Source organism: Cryptomeria japonica, chromosome 3 (assembly GCF_030272615.1).
Source record: "Cryptomeria japonica chromosome 3, Sugi_1.0, whole genome shotgun sequence".
NCBI classification, from domain to species: domain Eukaryota; kingdom Viridiplantae; phylum Streptophyta; class Pinopsida; order Cupressales; family Cupressaceae; genus Cryptomeria; species Cryptomeria japonica.
In genome coordinates, this window is record NC_081407.1 from 637,741,682 (window position 1) to 637,763,283 (window position 21,602).

General features: G+C 35.0%; 1 protein-coding gene across 1 annotated transcript; it reads left to right on the plus strand.

The window, feature by feature from the left end:
- Positions 1-273: 273 nt before the first annotated feature.
- LOC131050158 (uncharacterized) lies at positions 274-19,936 on the plus strand. The gene is made up of 4 exons (XM_057984336.2): positions 274-457; positions 4,987-5,052; positions 19,384-19,488; positions 19,597-19,936. Exons 2-4 carry the CDS (start codon positions 5,008-5,010, stop codon positions 19,720-19,722), a joined length of 276 nt encoding a protein of 91 aa, XP_057840319.1. The 5' UTR covers positions 274-457; positions 4,987-5,007; the 3' UTR covers positions 19,723-19,936.
- Positions 19,937-21,602: the final 1,666 nt, after the last annotated feature.

Here is a 21,602-nt window from a genome sequence, read left to right on the forward strand (position 1 = left end):
ACTCTTGTTCAACACCTACTCTTGTTCAACAAATTTTTGATATCCACCTTTGGCTTTTTCCACAACTTGTTCATATTCTTACTTTTTCCCTTCTACTTTCCACATTCTTCACTCTCGACAGAAACATGACGCTTTGCGTCTCTTGTTTCTATCAAGCAAAGAGAATAGAAAACAAAATTATGTTTTCATTTGACCACCAACTTTCTTAAATTTAAGAATTTAATTTTTTAAGCTGAATATTATTATAAAATTTATAAACAAACAACATCAAAATATTCCTCCACAACTCCAACAGATCTATTTTTTAGGAAGCCCCTTCCATGGAACCCCAACCTTAAGAAGGCTTGGTTCGGAAACAGAATATCTTTTCTGCAGATCCGGGGAAAAAGATTTCGGACGCTTTATAAATAAGTGTTTTCTCTGACGAGGAATTCACTCTTTTGGAGAGCAAGTTAAGGTAGTGTTCCTCTGCTTTATTTTCCGGGAAAGTGCATAAAATTTTTGATAGACAAATAGATAGGAAATTCTGGGTTTTGGAAGTTGAGGTTTTTTGGTTTTGACATGGAATGCACCAGATGCATTTTCTCTGGATGGTGGCAATAGATTCTGAATTCAGGAAGGGCGCCAGCTAAAAAAATTAAACATTGTTAAGGACTGTAGAGTATTGGGGCCAAGCAAAACCTTGGTGTTCTGTTTGCAGACATAAACGAAGGAAATGCATTGAATATTTTGAATTCTATTTTTCCTGTGAGCTTATTTGGGTTGTCAAAAAGGACTTAGCCAAGTTTGCTCTTATGCAATTTACAATTTGAAATTGTGAGTGTTTGCCTCAGCGTTTTTTTTGGTGTTGTGGGTTTGGGGTAAAGAGTCGTTCGTTGTATTCCAGGTAGATCAAAACTTCTCAGGAATTCTTTCTGTGTGGTTTTCTTCATGAATGATTGTCTTTTATAGATGTCTGTAATAAAAATGATTTCTACCTTCTAGCCTGATATTTTCGCAATTGGTCTTACTGTCTGAGAAAACTCAATCGTAATAATTCAACACGGAAACCGTTCAATCAATAAAGTGATTGACAAAAGAACTCTGATAAGCATGAAGCATCATTAGGGCCAGAGTGGCATTGAGGAGTCTGAACTAATATTAAAGATCAATAGCAGCATAGATAGATGCTCTTAGTAAATTGAGTGTCAAAGCATCTGAAACAAAGTCTATAACGAATACTGATACCTAGTGGTATATCGCCTTTATTAGGTTCGATAGGATTAGGATGTTATTATCTCCTAGCCATACAAAGGTAATATCTGGGTTCTCTCCGCTTGGAAAAGTTAAATAAAAAGAATCATAAAATTCATTCAAGAATTCAGACCAGAGCCAACTATCATTTTATGTAGATTTTTGTTTTTTCAAGGAATACAAACATATCGGAGTCAAACAAATTTACCACCTCAACGCTCAAGCTTGCTGCTAGGAGTATATTAAATGGAAATAAATTTTAGCTTGAGTACCACTAAATCTACCTTTTATGCAAAAATCTATAAGGGCTGTTTAAATATGTTATTGAGAGAAATACAAACAATGACATATTCTGTATAAATCATATCTGTTATTGTTGAAAAGTGGCTTTTTGGGAATAAGTTTATATTCCGCAAACTGGATTTTAGTTTGGTCGGTCTTGGCTTGTATTGCTATCATATTTTGTTTCAGGCAATGTGATCCACGTGGATGCAAATTTACAAGCAAAACAATATGGGAAAAACACTCACAGCAGAATTTGTATCGAAACAATACAAACCTGTGCAGACTTGGGGACCTGGTTTAAACTGGAGGAGCTTAATTTCATGGTGATGGCACAGCTCAAAAGTTTAGTTCGAAACTCCACTCATGGGGAAACCTTAACTGAAAATGTCACCACAGGAAACCCTAACTCAAGCGTCTCAGCAGGAAATTGTATCTAGTTTGTCTAACCAAAAATAAACCTTGCTTTGATATGTGTGTAATTTATTCTAGGACCAAAGGGAAAAATAAACAAAACAAATTAAAATGATCTCAATTCAATGGCTCAAGGCCTTGAATTGTCAAACTTGCATGAGAGCAAAGAAATGCTGTTTTAGACTTTTAGTAATCTTGACTGTTTTCGGATTAGATTGTGTATGAGTTTTTGCATCAACGTTTTGGATCACACTCCGTGATCCATCGTCAGAATGATAGAGAGCAAATAGAGAGCAAGCATCACTTCTGCTTGCTCTCTATCATCCTGACGATGGATCACGGAGTGTGATCCGAAACGTTGATGCAAAACCTCATACAAAATTTAATACGGAAACAGTCAAGATTAATATCACATGGATTGTGGAAACTTGACGACTTTAAATGCTGTTTTGTTATTGACAATTATATTCAAACTATCGCTCGAGGAAAGGAGCATCGAAGTACATATCATAGATTTGTCTGGAACACACAGTAGTTTGGCTTACAGAAGCTACCTTGAAAACGCTCCAAAATGGTTAATCCAACCTATTTTTCACGATTTGCAAAACAAGTGTCCTTATGCGAGGGAGTTGCAATGTCAAACATTCATAGGAACTCCACTACATGTCACCCTGCCCTTGTAAAGATCAATATTTTAAAGACATCAAATGTGTGTATACGTAGGGAAATCTCATTTCTTGTGTGCAACCTTCCCTAGCATCTAGTACATGTAATTTCTGTACTAAAAAACAAGTGCAAATACAAGTCATTTGCAAATTTTGGGTTTTACAAGATCAAACCTTTATCACATATACATTTTTCAAAGATGTGGTAATAACAATAATTTAGTTACCCTGATTTGATTGCTGCAAACGACAACATTATCAACACAAAATCCAGTTGTTCAATATGTTATATAGTTTTAGGGTGTTAGGCAAATATTCGATGTGTAGATCAATGTGGAATGTATGGAGGGGATTGATCAAGAAAACTTTGAATTGGATCTAAGTTTACCTCTTTTTTTTTGTCTTGTATTGCTGAATTCCTCACCATAAAAAACTCATTTCTACATTTCTACATTCAAATTGTTGGCAATAATAATGAAAGAAAATTGAGAGGGGGGGAGGTGAATCAGTTTTCACCGGATTAACAAACTTAACCACAAATACAAATCTGATAAACTGTAGCAACAACAAAGATAAACAAATTGATAGCACAACAACACCAAGATTTTGACATGGAAAACCCGGTTAAGGGAAAAACCACAGTAGGAACCTATCCACAATAAGATGATACTTTGCAGTAGTATGTGAAAATATTACAATGGGGAGTGTACCAGCATTCAGGCACGCTACTTAGAGCTCACAGCTCAAAATACAATAACCTGGAAGGCTACAACCCTCAGAGAAGTCTCACTGACTTACAACAAGATTTGGACTACAATCTGGAAGGAATGAACTGCAATAATAACATTTGCTAATGCCCAATGACAGTTTCGGTTAAGCACATTTGTCTGCTCTACACCAATCTCTGCTCAATACAACACACCGAAAGACGAATTCTTTTGTTCGCACATACACCACTCTCTGATAATGTAGACACAACCTCAATACCTAAATTACATGACTATATCACCTATTTATACATTCATCAACCTTGACTACAATGTTAGCCAAACCCTCAATTCACAATTACAAAATTACATCACACGATACAAAGATCGACCACCGGACCAATATAATGATATACATAATATAACATGGACCTAAATCAAAATTTCAAACATGCAACACCACCGGAAATCACGCCAAGATCAACCGCAACACGCTACACCACCAAGAATACCGCATAACACGAAGAATATCACCGGTTCATGGAAATCACCAACAACTCGCACAACGATCAATGTGGATCATCAAAACAAATAGGACACGATTAGGAAACACCAGCAAGCACTTTAGAATCATCTGCAATAGCTGTACCAACACCACTTACCAAATCTTCATCGATCAACATCTGAAACTCAAGAACACTTAAACAACATCAACTGGACTAGAAAGATAGCTTGCGGAGCACCAAATCACGACCCATCTGAAATGAAGATACACATGAACATCAAAATCTCAGCTCAAGATCTGTTCACACTGGAATATACTGGAGGAAATACCGAACTCTGCAAAACACTGATTAGAAAAACCAAATTGCAAACCGGATGATATGATATGATCAATTAAGCTTCCAGATCACCAAAACCAATACAAAAAGATATAATGATATACTAGAAATACTCCATACACCGAACCATGATCCCAATAAACCAATCTACAACGGTAGTTGCAATAAGTCACAGAAATATGTTGACATCAATGACAACAACATATCCTAGCAGCAGCAATGTCCAACGCAAATAAGATTAAGACAAGGATTTGAAATTAAAAATAACAGATTTGCTTTCTCTCGTATAGTTTTAGAATTCTTTACAGATTGGCTTTCATCTTGAGGATAATCTAGCAAGACAGGGCAGCTGTCCATGTTGCCCAAAATTAAAATTTCTTAAGACTACAAGAAACAAAATCGTTTATCATCTATATTAGATGCATAACCTTTGTATGGTCACTTCTATTTCTTTTGTTTAAGTTTATTGTAGCAATCAAATCAGGGTATTTCAGTTGCCACTTTTACATCCTGTCATTTCAGATTTGATCTATCCACTTAGGATGCCCCATTAAGCACATACATCTCCTGCTTTGATTGTCACTTCTCTTTAACATAGTTATCTATGCAGAAAGCTCCTTCAGTTTTCTGGGGCAATGTGGGGTATTTTAAAGCATGGAATGATACTTTTTGTATAATGATGTTTTCTTCAACCCAGTTCATTATATTTGGATAATTTTTGTAATTGATGAATTAACAAACATTTAATCTTTATTGGGAAATGGGGTAAATGTAATATTTGCTATTTTTTTACTTTAATATCCCGAATTTCTTGAGTTGAATATCTGTGTTTATGCCTTGCAGATTATTAAGATTGATGTGGCAATGCATCCTCCACTCACATTGCACAAGCACCCAATGTGTGCAGAAGTAAGTCTAGCGTTTATTGTTTTATTTTCTACTTCTGATCACATTCCAAGATTATCCTCCTGCATATTCCTTGACATGGAAAATATCAGTATTGCTATTCTTGCTGTCTGTTTTGTTAGTCCTAATGTTGGAATAATATGCACTTTGATTCCATCTTTGTACTTCCTTTGCCCTGAGTTTGTATTTGGCCCAGTATGTATTGAGATAGTACATTAGACTGTAGGTGTAAGTTATTGATTGCAAGCAAAGTTACTGGTTTGGGTTTGGGTATGCTGGTATGGTATTTGTTTCTTGGTGTTGGTTTTGGCCATGTCCTTACAAAAAAAAAATATAAAACTAAGTTTCATCTCCGGAGTCCTCCATACCTGACTTAAACAGGGTCCATGTCCAGGGACAGGTTCTCTCGGGGCATGGCTTGGATGGCCTGGGTATTTCATAGTTTTACCTGGGTCACTTGGGCAGTGCCTTGGGTGAACCCCAGGAAAAAGTGAGTTAAAACAAAAAACACATTCAAAGTAAATGCAATTGTGATATTTCAATTTGAAATGTCCTCTTCCTGGCCAGATTTCTGATATGTGATTGCCTATTTGATTGAATTAGCAAGCTAGTAACACAAAAAAACTACTACCATCTCTCATGAAGGTCCCCTCTTATTCTCCATCAGTTGGTATTCGGCAAGGGTGGAGGCACAGGGATCCATGTAGCTATTTAGTTGCATTATTTCCATGAGTGTTGTTATTATTATATCTTATCATTATAATTGAAAACAAATATTGTTGTGTTGTGAATGTGGATGGAAAATCAACGGGATTGTATTTATTTTACTTGGAAATAAATCTCATACCCAAAAACAAAAACAAAACGAATGTTGCATTGCTTTGTTGGGTTCTAAGTTATGATTATTTCAATGTTTTGGTGTTCATTCTGTTACAAATATTAAATTCATGGTCCTTTTTTCGGTACACTGGGAAAATGATTTGGAAAATTTATTTTCATAATGTAAAGATTATTTTTTATCTTCTATTGGAAATTGTTATGTAATTTTTATAAGATGTGAAGAGTTTTTACCAATGACATAGATATGGTTTAGTTGTATATGCAGTGAATAAAAAGTATAAATATGTAATAATTTTCTCCCCCCTATTGTGTAAGATTATGTTTATCTTCTAGTGGAAGTGGTTATGTAATATTTTTATCTTGTATTGAAAGTGGCTATGTAATTGTTGTAGGATGTGAAGAGTTTTTACTTTTTACCAAAGAAGCAGATTTGGTTTACTTGTACTATATGCAGTGAATAAGAAGGATAAATATTTAATAAGTTGTCTTGAAGATCTTTCTATACTTGTAATTTGCAATTAAATTATATAATATTAATTTATGATCAAGTAATATTTTTATAAAGTTCTATAAAGTATGTAGACACCTAAAATTGACACATTGTCATTACTTGACTATTTCCCATATAATTGTTTGAAAACAACTCTAATTATTCAATTAATTATCCCATTTCAATCCTTCTATTAATTAAATAATATTTTATTATTTAATTAATAAGTTCACTATTCATCGCTATTCACTTGCTCCTATTTCAATCGTAAACCATTTAATCATATTCCTCCTATAGTCTAACTTAGGTAAATAAATCCAATTATTTATTTGTCTAAATCCCCATCCTCATCCCAAAAATTAAATAGATATTCTATTTATTAAATTTCCTATTTTCCTCTATATTCCATTTAGTGGGCTAATGCATTTAATCGTCTAATCACCCACTTTCACAACCTAATCCTAGTCAAAGCCCTCTCAAATCATGTACATCCCCACATGTGTACTAAGGCATGGCCCTTTGTACATGCGACATGGTCTTGGTACCATGTCACTTGTGTCAAAGTACTTGCCCATCCCTCTTGGGTACTCCCAAGTACCCTTTCCATTTTGTCCATCCACTTCCTCCAAGGAGAATCTCCACCATTGATTCTCCCTTTAATCCCTCTCCTTCCATTTCTTCCAATCTCACAAGGACACATGTCCTCCTATCATCTCTCCTTGCTTTCAACCAATATGAGCCATTGATTTCATCTTTTAATCCCATGCATCCATTGGTTTCTTTCTATTAATTGATCCTCATCCAAGCCATTTCATCATATGACCTCAAATGCAACCTTATGCTGTTGTCAAGAGCACTCACATATAACCATTCATGAGCACAACCACCATAAGTTGGTGCAACAAGGGTTGAAATCTTTCATGTTTTTATTTATGTTTGCTAACCCTTATGCTTCAACTAGGTGTTGTTTGTGTTTCGAGTGGAGTAGGTTAATATTGCTTTAATTACTCTATTTAGGCTCAAAATCACATGCATACATTTTTAACACGCCCTATGGGACCCACATCCCTTTAATCATTAATCAAAATTTGGTTTTCTTAAGATTTGTTGTTCGCAAGTTACAATTAGGCAGCCCTATCTATGTTTAGGCAGCCTTGTCACCTTCTTGGACAGCCTCATCACCTACTTGATAGGCCCTGTTAGGAGATTGCTAGCATGTGTTTCGACATAGTCTAAGCAATTTCAATTCAATTTTCTCATAGTGTATTGGCTTTATAGGGTAGCATACTGACCAAATTAGCCGGTTTACTTCAAAATTGACCCTCTTTTGACTGCAGAATTCTTGCATTTCTTGTTTGGGTGGCCCAAGCAGGTGACATTAAGTCACAAACATTCTATAGGTTGGGGGCTAGTATCATCTCAAATTGTTTCCTTCTGTTGAAGCAAGATCACCAACTCTTCAAATGATGGCTTCTTGCTAGTGACATTAAGTCACATACATTCTATAGGTGGGATCTAGTATTCTCAAGGAGTCAAGACAACGGGTGGAAGAGAGACATCTGAAATGGTTCCTTCAATGCTTGTAGTGATGTTAGTGATTTGGCTACTCTTTGGAGAAAGAGCTACACTTTGTTTTCGCTTTGCAGTTTTAGGCAATTTGGTTCCAGAGGTGGAGAATCTAGTTATGATTCTTTGCCTTGTATATTGTTTGGAGCCAATTGCATACATCTTTGCACTTGTGGCAGTTCAAAACTTCAAATATGTGCTTGGACATCATCAGAAAAACCGAATAGGATGATCAATTTGGCCTTTTTATTGGCATTGCCATTCTTATGTTGTGTGTCACATCAGTAGCATATTAATTGATAGTTGTCCTCTTTTTTGATGATTCGCTATACATTGAGTTTGGACCTTTGTCTTTTAGGTGGAGTAATTGTCCTCCCTTAGTAATTAGAGGACAAAATTTTGTTAGCAATTGGAGTACAAATTTTATGAATTTATGGATTAGTATTGAGTAGTGCAAAATGTTTTTCTGAAATTGTTAGACAAGGAACCAACAAATTTACTTGATTTTTCTGTATTCAATTGTACAAAAATTCCCTTCAAAATTTTATGCAAACAATGAACAAAATTTTAGTGCACTTGCCTCTGAGAACAACAAATTCTTCGCTTTTGTTTTTCATGGTGTGTGCAACATAAGCATAGAAAAACAAATATTCTAATTTTCTGTATGAGATGAGATAATTAAAATTCAATGGTTCCATTTCTCTTAGAATTTCTCGGAGGGTAAAATAAGACTCACAGTCAAATTGCCTAGATAAAGGCACAAACAGCAAGAGTTTCTTATGTCCAAAGTACCAATATATTCTAAATTTTAATATAGGACATCCACTTTTTATTAATTTTGTGTCATTCTCGCTCTTACCTGTGCTGCTGAAATAGAACGTTGAGTGGGAAGAATACTGCACTCATAACATCCAACAATATCTGCAAAAAAATGAAACTCTTGCTGCACCTTTCTTTGTCATATGAACTGTATGAAAACAACTTTGAGTATGTGGTGCTGCATGAAGCTTGCGTCACCAGAGGAACACTTGAAGGTTTTCCTCTCTTCTCCTTGAATCCTTCCTTACAGCTGTGATACCAAACGGTAAAATGCTTTGCACTGAATTGATTATTTATATTGGAGATAACATATAAATACAATGCCAAAGCAGTTGAGCAATTTATTAAACAGTTTATAACAACCTTTCCCATTTGGGATATGTAATATAACTAATGTAGTATTGATATTATAGTTTTATATATAATATAATCTGTTCCTAAAATCATAAGCAATAAAAGATTTTATTGATTAAACTGCTACTTAGAATGCCTTTAGCGATGTTTTGTTTTTCAGATTATTGATTAAAAGGGTAGAGGCCAATTGCCCACTATATTAATCAGTTTAGAAGAACACGAACAAAGGTTCCTTTGCTTGAAGCAACAAGAATGGTCCAATTAATCACCATATTGGTGAATTAGGAATACTAAGAACAAGGTTGAGTGTGGTAGAAATAACAAAATAGTAGAACGTCTTATTGCTTACATTGCTCCCCAAAATGATAATGGGTTTGAGACCCTCTTTACTGAAACCCGCAGTAAATTCAAGTACATTTGAACTAGGGTGAAGGTCAACAAGAGAGGTAACTACCAAATGTGGGTCAAAATCAAAGAATGAAAGGTCGTATTGGGATCCTTTTGGCAGCTAAAAGAAAAAATGCTAGTACCATAGTGGGAATTAAGACATCATTGCAAGATCACACCCTGGTTCGATTTGCAGAAATAGAAAAAGAAGAAAAATAAGAGCTCAAAGACTTGGGATAATAATTATCTTATTTCAGATAGTGTGAGGAAGGATGATTATTTCATCTTACTATTGTTGAACTCATGTTTGATGTAGCAATGATATATCTTTATTAAAACTTCGATTTTATTTGGGTTTTGTAAAACAAATGAACCTTTTTGTTTAAGGAATTTTTATAAATTTTGTAGTTTTTCTATTTCAATTTCCAAAAGGCCTCCAGCTAGGAGCTAAAAGCATTTCCTGACATGGAAATACAAATTACCAATGATTCCGTTCAGAATTTTGAGGTTGTGTTTGATCATTTTGTGATTAGTTTAAGTGGCACTAATGTTTTTTTGACAGGTCTAGGGGTCCACTTCCAGTAGAAAAAAAAGCGATTACAAAGTAGCTAAAAGCCTATAAAAGCCAAAAAGGCATTTATTAGAACAGCAACAATCAAAATACATGCACTAGCTCTAATCACCATATTGATTAGTTTAGAATACTAAGAACAAGGTTGTGTGCAATAGAAAATTAGAAATAACCAAAACCACCTTATTGCTTACCTTGATCACCAAAATGATTAGGGATTTGAGACCCTCTACACTGAAACCTGTTGGAATATAAAGTCAATTTTCTTGTTATTCCAGCGGTAAGGAGTAGTCATCTCGAGTAGTCATTGAGTACCATGGTAGTCTACTCTGGGTATGTGCCTAGTGTGGTTGAAAACCTACAACTCATCCGAAGGTTGAAGTGACAGGGGTTGTCATAGTCCCGTTGCCACATTGAAGGTGTGTTTTGGAGAAGCTGGATTTTTTTCGGATATTACTATATACAGTAATTATGACATATGTTCAACATGTAGTTGAATGAGTCATACTTTCTATTTTTAGAAAGTTTTGTTCAATAAGGACTCTGCAACTTGAATGTTATATGCTATGCAAAGTCATGTTTTCTGCACAATTGAGATTGTTGTAATTGTGGATAGTTTTTGAGAAGTAATATATGAAAGGTCCTTGCCTGTGATTTTTTCCTAGTATAATGTTAATAGGTTTTTCCATGTAAATTTGTATGCTATTTTTTAATTGTTTTTCTTTGCTTAAATCTGCATTGCAAATTTTCTCTACAAAATCTATTTGTTCACGTAGATCTGAACTGGGGTGAAAGTCAATGAGAGAAGATATCTACTCAAATACCAAATGTGGGTCAAAATTAAAGAACGAGATGTGGATGGGAATCCCATTGGCAGCTAAAGTGCAAGCTCTATTTTCCCAATTGCAAAAGGTGTGAATTAGGATATGATTGCAAAATCACACCCTAGTTCTATGTGCAGAAATATTTCAGATAGTGAGAACAAGGGTCATTATATTCATCTTACCATCGATGGAGAACTTGTGTTGCATGCAATAATGATTTATTCCATGGTTGCCAAGAGATCCGTATTAGTACCAGTACCGGTATATCTATTTTTGAAAATTGGAGATGGGGGTACCTGGAGATGCCAATTTTTAATATAATTTAATAATTTATAGAAAATATCATGAAATTGCTAATATTTGTTACCCAAACACCCAGGAAACCCTTATGCCACTATTCTCTGTCCAATGATAGCATATTTCTCTGAAATTTGCACTTTATGAGTTATTATGTGAGTTGATTAGTCTCTTCCTGGTACCCATGGCTAGCAGATTGACTTTCCCTCCAACAAGGGAACTAAGCCATTCAAACTGCCATGCATCGGCTCCTACTTTACCTTCTGTGGTGTGTTTTCTATGAGCTTACCAGCGCCTTAACTTTTAACTGTTTTAAGTTTTATGTTATTTTGTTTTATTTGTGGGTGTTGACACTTTGCGTGAGAGATGGCGGGAGTCTTTAGGAGACCGCAGCTGAAAGTTTCCTGCAACATAAAGGTTTAATTGTTTTGTGAACCTAATGTGGATAAATTATAGGAAATTTCAAATATTCAAATGATAACATTGTTAAAACATTCATTGTATATGTTATAGAACCTTAATACATATAGAGTTGAATCGATAGTTCATGAGTTGACAAAAAAATTAACGAAATCTAATTTGCTTTAACTGTCAATTTGCATATATATTATATAAAAATTACAACAAAACGTCCAGAGGCTGCAAGTTTCAACTGGAAAATGACAAAAACATAGAAAATATGCAGCTGCCTCTAATCAATGTGTGCTCTCCGTATCAAAATAGAAGTTTGAGTTTGAGTCACTACTGCTATGAAGGATTACCAAATCCAATGTTACCCCAACCGATCCCTCCTTTATCTTTTCCTCATCAACCTATTTGACATCTTTAGGATCAATATCCCAACATGTAGTTGGAGTCTAATGATACTCAAGAATCTATCAATCTTGAAGTTGCAAGGCACTATGCATTTTCAAAACTTCCTCGATCATCAAGAGGTAATCCTGTGCTTCTTGATTGACTAAATAAATTGTAAGCAAGGTCAAGGGGTGTAGGGGTTTGGGGGCAGTGCTCTCGGCATGCTTCTCATTGCAATATAAGGCAGGGCTGAGGGGCAGATGCCACCAAGACCAAATCAAAACCTTGAGACTACACAAACCATCGGAGGCATATGACATTTTATTTTTATTTTTTTTGGTTTTAAGTTAATGATGTAACATAGGGGATCAGTCACTAGGATATATTGAACAAAAAATAAAAGTTGTAAATGACAAAAGCCCGTTATTTTGTTTGTTATGCAAAAAGCCATTTTTTTTGGTCAAATTAGTCAATGCATTGATACTACTTGTGCTATCAACTCTCCTGACCCCTCTCATAACTTCAACTTTTGACAATAATAACAGCCAATAATATGCTCAAAATAGATAAGTGAATTCATCACTGTTAACTTGAGAATCTTTCTCATGATTGGTGAATTATATTTGTATGGCTTACAAATACAAATGGAGTTTATTAGAATGATGTATTATGATATTATTGCATATGTGTCATGTCCCCATGATGAATATATCAGATATGTCTATATAACTGTGTTCTAATATTTATGCAATGTATATCTCTATCCAAAAATAGCAATTGATTATTAATGTGTAATTGATTATTTATTAGTAATTATAATAACTGTCTTCTCTCAGTAATAATAATAACATGTAAATTGTTTACTAATTATTAAAATTACATATAAATACAGTGATTAAGGTAATCGCATGTGTTAATGATTAATGAAATAAATACTAATTAATAATTATTTAATACAATATAAGCCTTATAAGATATGGTGTCCATGTTGTTGGTGGTAATTGGAACATCATACATTTACCTTAGAAGATTGCACTAGCTTTGTGGAGTTGTTCATTGATGTCAAAGCAAAGTCTAGTAGAGTCTCACCAAGTCATCCACTACATCCTACATTCCTAGGATTAGATTAGATTCTCTAAACCCTTTCCTTTTGATCTTTCTTTGTTAGATGAGTTAGTCCCACGTTCCAACAACGTCCAAGGATTCAAGCATTCATGTACAATGTAAGTCCCCTTGTGATTCTAGCATTATCACATCAACCATTGAGCTTATTCACACGTCAAGACCAAACAATGCGTAACCTTGGAGTTGTCTCATTTGCTCGCGAAGCATAACATTTGAGAGGCTTTGTTCAAGAGAGGATAAGATACCTTGGTATGTTATTCAGTGTTTGAGGTGCATAAAAAACACATCAACACAATTAGTGCTAGAAGGAGGGCATGACAGTGAATACATGCATGAACAATTAAAGAAGGTGATCATTGGACTATCAACCTGACTTGCAAAAGAAAGGAAGCACGTCACACGGCTGGAACTAGAATGAGTTTTAAAGTTAAATTTGAGATTTAATAGATCTATCTTATGTCAAAAATGCAAAAAAAAAGTGTAAAATAAAAAAAATAAAAAAATTCGAAAATAAAAAAAAAGATTTCTCAATGGAGTGGCATCACCAAAATGAGCATGAAGTTGATATCCTTCAACTTTGGTGGAGACTAAATGCACAACATCATCCGCATAGCTTGTCCGAGTTTGCAAAGCCAAGACAATGTAGAATCCATGAGACAAATGAACACGATGAAATCCATTGCTTGACATTCTTGTCAAGTATAGAATTGGTTCTACAAGGAAAATTCTTCTTTTGGGATGTTCCCAAGCCAAAGTTGTGCACAAGGCCCAACAATGATGTCCATGGGAATGATCCTTTCTCAAGATTCAAGTTAAGAGTTCAAAGTCGGATTGAGATGGGTAATATACGACTTGAAGGCGTGTTGCTTCTCTGCTAGTGTCAAATTCACAATGCACTTCACTCAAAATTCACTTGTCTAATATGTGAAGAAGCTATCAACTAGGCCAGATGCCATTTCGAACTGCCAATCCTATCTAGGGAAAAGTGTATAGTGAATAGATCTTGGGGTGTATACCTCGCAGTTGAAGATTATAGAAGAACACGAGAAGAAGGCGTTGCTACATTGTCTGATGGTGAAGGAAGCCAGTTGCAAGCCAATGACACAAGTCCACCTGATGATCAATGTATTGTAGTAGATAGCTTTCCGTATCTTATACCCAAGGGGGAGTACGTTGAAGAAGAGAATATCCAAGTTGAAGAGGTAGTGATGGGTGGTGATTAAGATGTTGATCGAGCAATCAAAGAAGAGTGTGATTCACGCCCATTGCAAGTGGAGAAATACCTTGAAGAATACTTGAAGGTCCGTGAATTGCAAGAAATATCAAGCATCCTTGGAGAGGAAGATAACCATATAGAGATACTAAATGAAGAACTAGAAATTATTACAAGTGAGCCCAAATATGAAAAACAATTGGAGGGGGCCTTGAAAGATCTTAAGGAAAAAGTACAAGAGTCACTGCCGACATTATTCTAGAACAAACGAATTGATGCAAATGGCATGATTCATCACTAACTTCGACCTCCCGAAGTATTGTTGAATGGGTTGCAAGGAGATGGTATGGGTGAGCTAATTAATCAGGATGTTGCAGTTGAGAATGATTTGGTGTCCAAGGAAGTTGAGAAAACAAATAGAGGTTCAACTTAGCAAGGTGCTAGCAAATGAAGATCAATGTGCAAAGGCACTAAGGAATGAAGTTCAATAAAACATGGATACTTGTGAAGATCATCAAGAGATTGAGAGGGAAAACATAGTAGAAAGCATGAGGGCCTCGGATAGTATCATGATCAGCTACCATTCGATACTTCACCATCTCAGGGACAAGGAAATAAACATTTAACACCTATTCAAGAGGAAATTATTTGTGATGAGCATTTAGTTTTGCAAGAAGAAGAGTCAAATGAAGAATGTCAAGCCGTCCTGAAGGAAGAGACCACGAACATTATTGAGATAGAACTAGAAAATGATGAACAATTCGATGGGGCGCTGTCACTTGAGATCATATGCTAGAAGCAATTCTAAGAAATTTTTGAAGATCGGTTTATCAAGGAGAACCTCATTTTCGAAGACATGCTTATGGAGTTTCATAAGGATGCATGGTTTATGCAAGACATTGAACCTCTCGTCATCACGGAAGTGAAGAGCGAATGCCAATTCGAGGTCGCACTATCTCCAGTCCTAAGGGCACAAGAAGAACCAGCAAGTGAGAATTTGCATATCAAAGATGTGAATGGAATGATCCGTCACCAATGGCAACCTCCCGAGGCAACTGCTAGTCTCTCTTTCGACGATGAATTTGTGGATGTCGAGCGAGAATTTCTATTTGAGCACGGACAATGTTTGGTTGTCTCTTTCCTTAATCCTAGTTTTGAAAGTTATTATGAATCTGACTATGGGGGTTTTGGGAAACAACTTGCATTTGGGCAGATCATGGTCCCCATGAGTTACCCCAATTAATTATCTTGTGTGAGGAGTTGTTTGAGTATGGAACTTGCATTGTGAGAGCCTACTTTTCTATGTTCAAGGATGAGTTTGCTTGTCTTAAAACCATCATTGTTACCATGCTCCCGTTGCATATCTTGAGAAATCATGCAAGCTTTTTTGGAACTTGTTGCTATGGATAGGATGAGGTGGTTAGATTTCATAATCCAAGATGCTATGTTGTTTAGAGGAAGTTAGTTGTGCTATATTAGCCGTTGTACTAGAGAGGCCATGGGAAGATATTAGCATGGACTTTGTTTTTAGTTTATCAAGGACACAGAGAGGACATGATTGAATATTTTTGGTGGTTGATAGATTTTCAAAGATAGCACATTTCATTCCATGTCAAAAGATAAATGATGCTCACATTGTTGAGTTTTTTTTTAAAAGAGATGCTTAGACTTCATGGTCTACCAAGAAGTATAGTTTCAAACAAAGATATCAAGTTTGTTGGGTATTTCTAAAGGACCTTATGAAAAAAATTGAAGGCTAGTTTGAAGTTCAATTCTACACACCACCCACAAATTGATAGACAAATAGAGGTGGTGAATAGAAGTTTGGGCAACTTATTGAGATGCTTAGTAGGAGACAAACCCAAGGGATGTGATTTGATTTTACCACAGGATGAGTTTGCATACGACAATTTTGACTAGCAAATACCCATTCTAGATTGTATATGGGATTAGTCTAAGGAATGTTTCTAAGTTGAGAAAGATGGACAAAGGAGAAAAGAGCAATGGTGATGCCATGGAGTTTGTAGAGCACTAGAAGAATTTGCACGAAGAGGTAAGGAAGCACATTAATTAGATGAATATTCAATGGAAGGCTAAGGCAGACCTGTAACAAAATTTTAATGAACTCAAAGTTGGAGATGAAGTTATGGTTCATCTGAGAAAATAAAGGTTCCCTATAGGAACATAAAACAAGTTAAAAATGAAAAGGTTTGGATTGTGTAGGATCCTAAAGAGACATGATTCAAAAAATGCATATGAGGCGGAGTTGCAAAGTGGAATTAACATTGTACTTGTGTCATGAAGGAGGCATGGAGGATGGACCAACAGAAAACAACGGAATATTTCAGCATCTACTCCAAAAAAGAATGAAATAGAGGAAATCGTAAGTAGATGTGTGGGCATAAGTACAAGAAACAGGCAATATGAAGAATGCTTGGTTAAGTGAGAAGGAAGGTACAAAGATTCATCATGGTTATCCAAGGTAGAGGTTGACCATCTTGGTTTTCCTCTAACACTAGAGATGTGACAATGCGATTTTTCAAATTACCCCGAATGCTTGATGTAGGAGCATCAAGGTGTAAGAGCAATCTTGCATCACCCAAATAAAATGTTTTTTTTTTTTTTTTTTTGTTTGGTTTGGTGAATGATCATGAAGCTTATTTCCTTAAAGTCTTTGAGAATGGTTTATAACTTTCAAATTTTAAAAAGGGCTATCAATAACAGTCTTTCTATATTTAGTAAGTTTGCATATGAGCATGTAGGGACTTGAAATTTTCCCCAATGCTCTAGAATGGTAAATTGTACATTGTGGGTGAGTTTCAAACCAGATTAGCTTTAGAATTGAAGATATTAATTATTTTAGTTTTAAAAATCCTTAGAGAATTCTTTAAAATTGAGTTTGAGGCTTCAAATGACCTTTCTAGCCTTGGAAGTTGGGGATTTTCAAAAACTTAGAGCACCCTGAATACTTAAGTTTTAAAAAAAAAGGCAGGCTCAATAGGTTGCCTGAATCAGAAGTTATGCCTCACGAAAGTTGGCCTGTTTTGGGGGTTTGGAGTTACAATTCCCAAAATATGTTTGAAGGCATCTAGGTCTATTTATGATCATTTTTGGGCAATTTTTAGGTAGTGGTGTGATGATGGGAAGGTGTTGAATCGTGAGAAAGGAGGGAAAGAAGGAAACGAAAGCAGATTTGAAGATACAGTAAGGAAGAAGGTTCTAGAAACCTGGGAATGAAGCTGTAATGTGTTGTAGTCTGTTGATGATGTGATCCTCTGTTCGTTTTCATATTTCTGTGATGTAAACAGTGATATTTTCCGTAAAGAATTCATATTTTCATGTGTAAATGTGTGTTGTGTGCTGTGTGATATACCCCTTCATCATTATAGGAACAAAGTTGGAGATCTGAGGGTTCTAAAATATGCTATCATGTCTCGGTGATGCTGATGTTGTTATTGCAGTCAATCATTTGGAAATTCCTGGTGAGGAGATGTACCATTTATGTAAGGTATAACAAGGATTCAGACCACTCCTATATAGTTCAATTCAGTAAACAATGTGTACAATCTAGAAGAATGGCGGCAATGGTCTTCTTGTTGGGCCTGAGTGCATTACTGAGACTTGTTTAGTTGCCTGTAAAATCTGTACATCTAGAGACAATGTTAAAGATGAGAGTTTAGCGTAGAGTTCAAAAACTTGTAGGCTTCTTGATTTTAGCCAAAAGGACGCCCTGTTAATTATAGTAAAATATCCTGTTGGATCTAGATTTTTCGTACGTACTAATCTTTCCAGTCTGACCTGAACAGTTTTTAATTGTAATTTTATATTTTTAAATTTAAAGTTACATCCTCACTTCTTAAAATTTTTACAAGTTTATGCTTTTTTTTTTTTTTTAACATATGCACATGCAATTTTTTTTCCTCCGAACTGAAAATTTTAAACATATTTTGAATTTTGGAAATGCAGATTTTCCCCCCTTCGGTATGAATACAGTTTGAAGAAGTTAGTAGTTATGTTATTAGTTCTAACAGAGGCATGGACCAGATTATTTGATTTTATTTTGATTAAAGTAACCTCTTTGATCTATTTATTTGGAAGTAGTGGTTCAAGAATGAAACAAGAAGATTGTGGGGGAGTTCTGGGAGATGGAATCAATCATTCACAGCAAGGCTCATTTGCTGCACCTACATTGTTGTCCAACAAGTAGGATAGGTTGTAAAGATTTTGCATTTTTTAAATTGAAACTCATTTGAACATGTTCATTCTTTCTTGTGTCATCTCTCTCTCTCCTGATGTCTATTTTTTGCAGATTCTGTGTTTTACCCCACAAGATGTGTTTAACAGAGGTTATTCATTTGAAGATTGTATTCTAGAAAACTATAGGTAGCCTTTACAATGCATAGATGATCTTCCCATATTGTATCATACATGATCTCGCTGCTTCTATAGATCTATAATTCACATGCCCCAACAATATGGTATGGATCTACAAATTACAAGTTATTTTATTTTTATGACCTCTCTTTCTATTCCAGAGAACTCTGTTTTTCTCTCCAACCAATGCCTAGAGTTGTTCGTTTTCCTTGGTTATTGTTTTTCTATATTCCTTTAGTGTGTAATGTGTGACCATTCCCTTTCCAAAAACAATTTGTCACTTTGGCATGGTGGTATTTACTAGCGAGTGTGGCTGCTTAGAAATGAGGATCTTTTGTCTCAACCAATTGCTCATGATCCCTTGTAACTTTTGATGGCTGTGTTTCTTAGTGAATCTGGTTAATTTACTACAGTTAATTTATTAACTGACCCATGCTTTGTAGATTGATTTTCAGGACACAACATCGCATGTTATTTATGTGTGCTTGTAAACCATTCGGTTGGGAATATTTATTTTGACTTTGGAGGAATAAGAAAATAAAATTAGTTGAGGGAAATACTATGTTTGTATCTTCCTGGATGAAATGTCGAAATTATAAAGATGGGTTGATAACAAAAAACATGTTGCAGTTATTATTTTTTACCTCGTACATGCTAATTTTGGTGAAATGTTTGGCAGATTATAGAACTTTTCCAGCAATGCCATGTTGACCATCCCATTGGAAAATTTTGGGGTGAATGCACTGAATTGAAGATTAAACTTGACCGTTGTTTCCGTGAAGAAGTGAGTTACAGTGTTTGCTTTTGCTGTAATTATGTTTATTTTTAAAGGTTCTTTCTGATGGGGTTGTCATTCACATGATAATTACGATTGATGTTTCTGGATCGACAGAAAGCAATTAAAAGGAAGGCCAATTTTGAAGAAAGCAAGAGAATGAAAGAAAGAGTACGTGCACATAGAGCTGAAATGAATGCTGCTATTTCAGAACCACTTTCACCTTCACAAGCTGCAGAATAATTGCAGCATACAAGAGATTTGAAAATGAAAAATGGCAATTCATTGCACAATTATGCATTGTTGTACTCGTAGAAGATATCTGTCTAGGGAAGTTTTTGGCAATCCGAAAGACAACATTTCTAATTTCTGGGTAAAACTTGGAAAAATATTGGGAACCCAAAAATTGTAGAAAAATAAAATAAAAGGGAAATAATTGATATTTTTTATATTTCAATCCATCCTAATTACTATTGAATTCTAGATTTCTCTCATTATTAAATTACAAAAATACAATTTATAATCCTTGAGAGATTTTGATAAACCTACTATATGATGTGATGTGTTGAGAGATTGAAAACAGTAGGGTATACATAGATGCATAGTTCACAAACGAGAGTACTCAACAAAGGTTGGCGCCTTTTAAAACACTTAAATATTTTGAAAAAATATAAATTAATTGCAAAATATAGCAATATAATTATGTTGAATGAGTTTGGTGGGGGTCCGGGGGCAGCACCCCAATGGGGTTGAAGGCACACCATTTTCATAATTATTTAGAAGGCCAAAAACATTGCCTATAAAGCCAAAAAACCAGAGCTATTTGCAATGTCTCAGACATGTTTTTTCCCTAAATTTTGACACTTTGCTGGCGTTGTGAGTTAAATGGAAAAACTTCCCCATTTTTTTGGTGAGTCATGGAAAATTTAACCAAATCTCGAGTGCAAATTATGGTGACTAACTCGTCAAGAATGCAAACTATGCATGGATGAACTACTGAAACGAATCGGACAACAGTCCAAGGAATTTACATTGTGATCTCTGCTATATATTTGTCTTAACCAATAGTACTAACATTGGGGATCCCCCTTCAAGGATAAAAGTAAATCAGAGGCTTCTCTTGTTGAGATATGGTTCTTCAAAGAAATATAGGGCGACCCAATCGGGTCAGACTTCGCTTCAGAGCTCTTTGGAGAGGTTTGGTTTCAAACCTCTTTCATTGTGTTGGCCATTTTTTCGCTGTAGTGCTGTGTTTGGTTTGCCAGGGGCATTTTTTCATTGTGGGTCTAGTTTCAACATGTTGGAGCCTTTTTCTGATGTACAAGGTTTTGCGGTCTTTTCAAAACCCTTTGATCCATAGCTCTGATCAAAAGCAGTCACCTTAATTAAAAACATTAGGATACAACACAATATTATGTCTCATTTTAAAATAGTATATATAGAATTAAGAGCTCGTAAATTTTAAAAAGAAGATAAAATATAAAATGTGAGTAATTTAGACAATTATAAAAAAAATTGATTAAATATTTAAGCTGCATAAAAAATTATTAAATTTAATTGTATGGAAAATTTATTTGAATTATTTATATAAAATTTGATAGTAATGCAATATTGTGCCTTTATAATTTTGCCCTTGCACCTTGTGTAACCTGCCCAACAACTTTGATTTCTTTTTGTCATACTCTTTGGATTTGAATGATCGGTAGATTTATATACCTTATATTGCTCGGATCAGTCAATGAAATGTAGTATTTTCTATAATACAAGTCTCATTTATAGTGATTGGAGCTTATATAAAGAGGACAAACAATTACATAAAAATAACATGTCATATCACGTGAAAAAATCTTCATGAAATTTAGATTCAATGTAGGGGAGAGGAGTCAATATGTGCGTGGGGTCCTAAATGTGCTACAGTACATGGGGGTTAGGGTCCCATTGAGATGCACCTAATCATCCATTATGTGTCCAAATTTTGATTGATAATCAATTTTTTTAAACCTAGTAATGAATTAGCATTAATTTGGCCACATTTTGGTTAAAGTTTGATTGAAATATATATATTAAATGAAAACATTAAGTACCAAACAAAGGAGTCAAACAAGTACAACTATATCATTCCC